Raw genomic sequence first — 7,388 nt, forward strand, 5'->3', positions numbered from 1 at the left:
ACATACATACATACATACATACATACATACATACATACATACATACATACATACATACATACATACATACATACATACCTACATACGTACATACGTACATACATACATACAATCGAACCCAAACTGTTATGATCAAGGGAGAAAACGGCGTGGAGATGTTTTCACAGTGTAGGTCTGTCGAACGAGGTGTTCCCCAGGGATCAATTTTAGGTCCTTTATTATTTATTTTATACACTGCAGACATTATTAATGATATTAAATTTTGTAAATTTCATTGCTACGCTGATGATATGCAATTATATCTCTCTTTCAAGTCCGATGATACACACGACTGCTTAGCTAAACTTAATGGTGATCTAAATCGAATTTCTACCTGGTCAGCAAATAATACTTTAGTGCTCAACGCTGACAAAACAAAATTTATGATTTTAGGTACACCAAAACAAGTAAAAAGTGTCGAGCAGCAAATCCCTGTAATAAACATCCAAGGTACTGTCATAGAGCGTGTACGTGAGGCTCGCAATCTAGGAGTCATATTCGACGAACAACTTAGATTCGAAAAATACATTAATTCAATAATAGCAAACTGCTTTTACCGTCTGAAAGTTTTGTATAATATTAGGTCACATTTGAACACAGATCTGCGTATAAAGCATTGCGAATCACTCATACTAGCCAAATTTAACTATGCCGATGTGATGTATGGCCCTAGATTGCTGGTACGCACAAAAAATTCAATACAGCGAATACAAAATGCCTGCGCTCGTTTTTGTTGGGACATACCAGCTCGGACCCATATAACACCTGTCCTTAAGTCCCACAAAATCTTAAACATGGAGAGTAGGCGGCGACTGCACCTAGCTTCTCTACTTTTTAACGTGGTCCTTACTAAAATTCCCGCCTTTCTCTACAACAAACTCAAGTGGCTGGATGACGGCAATCGGTTATATAAAACACGGGCGTCTATGTATAAAATCTCAATTCCCAGAAATTACACAGCGGCTTTCAGGGGAAGCTTCACATACAGCGCTACTAGGTGCTGGAATAATTTGCCTCCACCTACAAGAAATTGCGAAACGCTGCCCAGTTTTAAATATCAGTACAGAAAAGTTGTTCTTGCTGAATTTCTGAACCAGCCCTAATAGCGCTAAATGTAATACGCTCATATCATTATGTATATTTATATGTGTATGTATATTTCGTTTTTATATATAGATACATAATATATATTGTTTTTTTTTCCTTTTAATCAAAACATACTTATTCTTTATCTTATGTATGTACAGGTAATTTTTTATGTATATACTATGAATTGTTAATATTGTAAAATTATGATAACTATTTACCCACCCAAAAGACCGTTCTGGTGCTCCAAGCGTAGCCAGTTGAGGGGGCTACTGAAAACCGGCGCCTCTACACTAATATGGAGAGGCAAATGCTGAGGAGCCCCCTATCACAAATACTATCCAAATGTACAAAAATGTATTTTTTATTTTTATTTTTTTTTGTTATTCTCAAAATGTATTAATTGTAAGTTGTTGTATTTGTGATTAAAAGTATTTTCTTTCTTTCTTTCTTTCTTTCTTTCTTACATACATACGTACATACATACAAACATACATACATACATACATACATACATACATACATACATACATACATACATACATACATTAGTCGGTATGGACCACGGAGTCTAGACTGACACACCAGGTCGTAGATCCAAACCTGAGGATACTTAAAAGTATTTTCCCCCTCTATAATAAAAAAAAAACTATACATACATCCATACACACCCACACATACATACACACATATATGTTCACAGCGACGACGGATCGGTGCATACAGGAATAAACACGCATACGTGGGCATTGATATAGACACGGATACGTGCACACATACTGTATATATTTAGATATGCGTACGCAGACACGCATGCATAGACACAGATATACACGCTGACGTAGGCACAAGACATGCACACACACAAAGTCACGGATACAATGCATATACATGGACACAGACAGACAAAGGTACAGAAATATGCTCACAGAACACAAAGACGCAAACATATACACAGACACAGATACGTTCTCAGAGACAAACTCTAAGGTACGGAAACACACACACACACAAATAAACACACTCTCACACACACACACACACACACAAATAAACACTCACACACACGCAAAGACTCGCACACATTAGATTCAGTAATGCAATTAATATACATAGCAACAAATAATACTTATTAAATATCATAATTTAATACAAAAAAATTATAAAATATGAAATAAATAAACAAAATAAAATTCCAGCCCGCCTGGAAACGGAACAATACTGGGCGGTCTGGCGCGTGGTGGTGCACCACCTCTCCTGGTGGCGGGAGCTGCTCATGGTGTCAGCATCCGCACCGTATCTGCACCAGATGCTCAGCTCCCTACCCCCAGCCGTGACGCTGTACAGCAACGACGAGATCCCGGGGCTCAGTGAGGACAAACTGTGAGTGGGTGTTTTCAACCTCTAGGGCGTCGCCGTGACGTGTTAAAGCAGTACTAATTCCATATATATATATCTTATATCTTTAAAAGAGCAATTCTTATATATATATATATAATTGGAATCTCGGAATCGGCTCCAACGATTTTCATGAAATTTAGTATATAGGAGGTTTCGGGGGCGATAAATCGATCTAGCTAGGAATCTTTTTTAGAAAATGTCATATTCGTGTTTTATCGACTTAAACTTACTTTTTTAACAATAGCGTTTGAGTAGTCCCTATTTAATATGACTCTTCCTGACATCTATTGGCGAATAATAATACTATTTTTTGGCATATAATTAAAGTTCCAGCAGATGGCGTTGGTTAAGTAACGAAGTCAATGAGTGTTTGATTTGAGGTTAGACTAATTGTTTATATTGTTTTATGTCTTCTTAATGCACGTGTTCACTTAAAAATGCCTAAACGATCTTGGAAACTTCACGAAGTTAAATCATCTCATCCATCATCATCAGGTCATCCAGGTACTGTGTACTGAACAGTATAAAATATATATATATATAGTATTCATTCATTCATTTATTCATTCATTCACAGGTGGCTCAGCGGTGCGCTGCTCACCGCCGGCGTGGTCTGGGGCAACGAGAATGTGACCAACCAGGCCCTCGAGCTGTTCGACGCCTGGATCAACAGCAACGAAACCATACCGGAGATATACCAAGAGGTGTGCTTGTTGAATATAAAAAATTCAATTTTCATCATCATCATCATCAGCCCATATATGTTCCCACTGCTGGGACATAGGCCTCCTATGAGGGTTCAGGCCATAATCCACCACGCTGGCCAAGTGCGGGTTGGCAGATGTCACATGTCGTCGAACTTTTAATTCTAGGACATGCCGGTTTCCTTACGATGTTTTCCTTCACCGTTTAAGCAGTGGTGATGTTATCTACAAATTCAATTTATTTCCTGCGCGCTCGCCCGGTCTCAAACCCCGCCTTATCGGTTTTGAAGTCCGTGGTTTTCACCACTGAGCCACCACTGCTCAAAAAGTTCAATTTTAATTTGTTATTGAATATCGGGATAAATAGTTGCCTATATGTTATCCCAGTTGTCAGGCTGTCTACGTACCAAATTTCATTGCAACCGGTTTAGCGGTTTTTGTGTGAAAGAGCAACAAACACACACATATCCTTACAAACTTTCGCATGAATAATATTAAGTAGGATAAGGATTAGTAATAATTAGTAATTAGTACGATAGGATGTCACTCAGTCAAATTGCAGGTTTCTTATAGTGAAAGAATTCTTTATATTGGTCCGGTAGTTTTCGTGTGATTACATAACAAACATACATACTGTAACACAATTCTTTCCCTTTTCATAATATAAGTTTAGATAAATATGTTAATGAATTTTTGCTTTGATTCCCAATCCCATGGGAATATTGGAGTAAAAGTAGTTATTTCCAAGTTATTTCTCATTACATTCGCTATCTGCGAGTGAAATTCCCTTCAAAATCGGTGAAACCGTTCCAGATATTAGAAAAACAGACAGACATGTAAAAATTTAAAAAAAATGTTATTTATTACACGTACCATATGTATTTAGTAAAATTTTTACAGACTCCCGACTCCGATTATTTTAACAGACTCCCAAGTTTATATTAATTTGAACTACACGTGAATAAGTTTAAATTTGATCACGTTTTCAAAGTTTGAATTTGAAATGTTGAATTCAAATCCCTCAGGGCGCGTACACAGCCGGCGTGCGCAAGCACGGCGAGCCAGCTTGGAACGCGTGCTGGCGGGCGTTGCTCAACACAAGAGGGAACGGGAAGCGGGCCTTGTTAGCCGCTCTGTCTGCACCGGAGGATGACTGGCTGCTGTATAGGTGAGGGGGAAAGGAGGTTATGTGGTCCGGGGGAACGGGGTTAAGTGGTCCGGGGAACGGGGTTAGAGGGGTTAGGTTAGGGAGTTGAAAAGCAGTGTTACAGAAAGTTTCTATGTAAGTTATATGTGGGGAACATTTTGGCATTATCACTTATATTTTTTGTATTTTACACATTTTTCATTTTCTCCTTACTGTAGTTTTGTTTTGATGCCAAATACAGCTATGTCTAGTCAAATAGCAAGAATTGACATGATTAAAAGAGAGTAACTACAGATTGTCTTGCCGGCTCTTCTTCGAATAGTTATAATAAAAAAAGAAAGAAAGAAAATACATTTATTTATACAAGGTAAAGTTAATAAAAAAAATTATGATTTACAAAACGTTAAATAAACCTCATATCCAGAAGATCCACTCAGTGTATAAGAGTCTAAGCCCATTAAAGGAACTTAGATATTCCAATGATTTTCAGAAAAATAAATAAATAAAATATAGCAACAAATTTCCAAAAGGTTCGCATACACGGTGATGTCCAGTGAGGCCCGGCGGGGGCACGATTGGCCCGAGTGGGTCACGGCGCTGTGTGCGGGGCTCTGCCGGTGAGTGTGCAGTTTGTTTGTTTGTTTGTTTGTTAGACATACATGTTCTCGCTACAGATGCAATATATACATCATTGCATTGGAGGGGGGGAGGGAGGGGGACCTTACCGAATGGCCAGTCGTGTAGACTAGTCGAGGCCGGCCCCTTTTTCGATTCCACCTCCCTTATGGAGTAAGAGGTATTCACAGATGAATTATTGTTTCGAACAAAAAGTTTAACCGCAGAACTGGACCGAATTTAAAGGGGATAAGGGGAAAAAAGGAGTAGCTTTGGAATCCGATGGTATTTTCTTTGTAACTTTCGAATGGGTGAAATAATTTTGATGAATTTTATGTAAAACTTAGTGCCGTGTGATCCTATTTCTGTTTGGTCTAGATCTGAAAATTTTGTGGCGATTCCATTGAAATTAATTGTACTTCATGCTTAACTAGCTCTTGCCCGTGGTTTCGTACACATTAAATTAGGAGTACTTTAATAGATGATATACATGTAAACCTTCCTATTGAATCACTCTATCTATTAAAAAAAACCCCATCAATATCCGTTGCGTAGTTTTAAACATTTAAGCATACATAGGGACAAAGCGACTTTGTTTTATACTACGTAGTAATGAAATACTTTAATGGCTGTTTAATTAATTTGTATGTGTGTAAACAAACATAATTATAGATGGCGTGGCAGCGCGGGAGTGTGGAGGGTACTACACTCCCCCCCACTCCCCCCCTCCGCGCTGCAAGCGGCCGCTAGGTGTCTGTACCAGCCCAGTGATTATTATAGGGTGAGTTTTTTAGGGCTACCGAAAGGCTGGACCGATTTCACTAATTCTTTTTTTGTTGTATTTGTTATTATGACGAGAAGGTTCTTACGGAAAAAATTAAAAAATTAATTATATTAAGAAAATCTCTCAGAAATATTGAAAAATGTACATTTAATTTTGCATATTTTAAAAAACGCGAGTAACAAATGTCAATGTCATTCACAGCCATAGATTATATTTAGTACCTGGATGATCGATTGCTCGGTATTTTTTTTTTGCTTTTTTAATAAATTGTGTTTTTTGGAAATTATATTTAAGTACGAATTACATAATAATAAATAGATGAAATATGAATAATATTTTTCGATCTTACCGACAGAATACGAATATGACATTTTCTAAAAAAGATTCTTAGCTAGATCGATTTATCGCCCCCGATATCCCCTATATACTAAATTTCATGAAAATCGTTTTAGCCGATTTCGAGATTCCAATTATATCTTATATCTTTAAACGAGCAATTGCTCGTTTAAAGATATATATAAGATATAAGGAGTTGAAATAGGGAGATCGCTAATCGCACGCGGGTGAAGCCGCGGGCGGAAACCTAGTTACTTCTATTTATTTCTTTATTTAAATAAAGTTTAAAGCTTACCAACTAGATACATGATTTCTTGTTAAAACTATTAAAACAAACTAAAACTTATATATATTTCAGTTCAAGTCGCTATTCGGCGGGCAGCGCGGCGCCGGTGCGGCGCTGGACACGATCGCTCTGAACTCCGCCTGGGTTGCTAAAGCCGACTCGGATTTGTTACGATACTTCCAGGCTATGAAGAAACTCTAAATATAGTATTTTCGTGTGTTTGATTTTACGCGAGTGTTATACATTTAGAAATTAAAGTTTTTAACGGATTTTAAACGCGATTTATTCATTATATTCAGTGGCGTAGCTATCATAGGGCCAGGTGGTGCAGTGGTGGTGCACCAGGGCCCCGGAGCTCAGGGAGCCCTCTAACCTCAGCTTTGAAAGAGGGGAGAAAGGCGGAAAGAGGGGAGGAGGGCCCGATTCTTTCCCTATGCACCAGGGCCCTTGTCCCCCTAGCTACGCCACTGATTATATTATTGACCAGACGTTTCGAAGACTACAGCGAGCGTGGTCACGGGGTGACTCGAAATGACGGGTTGATAATATAATTAATAAATCCCGTTTAAAATCCGTTAAGAAGTTTATAATTTCTAAACTCTAATTATTTAACTGTGGAATAGGGTTGCCACCTCGGAGATTACTTGCCAGTGATAAAAATTGTTAAAAGAATTTACGATGTAATGACGGTCTTTTCCGACTTCATATAGAGGTTCTCTAAACGATTGTTTTTGTGTTTGTTACCGCGTTACTTTTTACTCGCTGATCCGATTATGATTAAGGTTTTTTAAGAAAATTGTTCATATAAATTCAGGACTTAACGATTTTTTTCCCACTTCATAAAGAGGTTCCCAATTCGAGTGTTTGTTTGTTTGTTACCACATAACCTTTTACGGGGTGAACTGATAATGATGATTTTTTTATTTGAAAATGCTTCTCTTGTAATCCCGATTAAATTCGTTCTAGTTCTGACAATTTAAAAGCATTACA

General features: G+C 37.8%; 1 protein-coding gene across 1 annotated transcript in view; it reads left to right on the forward strand.

The window, feature by feature from the left end:
* The window catches only part of LOC119838457, a 36,442-nt gene extending 29,743 nt beyond the window's left edge, over positions 1-6,699 (forward strand). The window contains exons 22-28 of the mRNA XM_038364403.1: positions 315-489; positions 2,325-2,508; positions 3,104-3,230; positions 4,256-4,398; positions 4,908-4,994; positions 5,665-5,773; positions 6,471-6,699. Coding sequence (XP_038220331.1) covers positions 315-489; positions 2,325-2,508; positions 3,104-3,230; positions 4,256-4,398; positions 4,908-4,994; positions 5,665-5,773; positions 6,471-6,599 — 954 coding nt within the window. The 3' untranslated portion in view covers positions 6,600-6,699. The remainder of the gene's footprint in view (positions 1-314; positions 490-2,324; positions 2,509-3,103; positions 3,231-4,255; positions 4,399-4,907; positions 4,995-5,664; positions 5,774-6,470) is intronic.
* Positions 6,700-7,388: the final 689 nt, after the last annotated feature.

This window comes from Zerene cesonia, unplaced genomic scaffold (genome assembly GCF_012273895.1).
Source record: "Zerene cesonia ecotype Mississippi unplaced genomic scaffold, Zerene_cesonia_1.1 Zces_u003, whole genome shotgun sequence".
Taxonomy (NCBI): Eukaryota; Metazoa; Arthropoda; class Insecta; order Lepidoptera; family Pieridae; genus Zerene; species Zerene cesonia.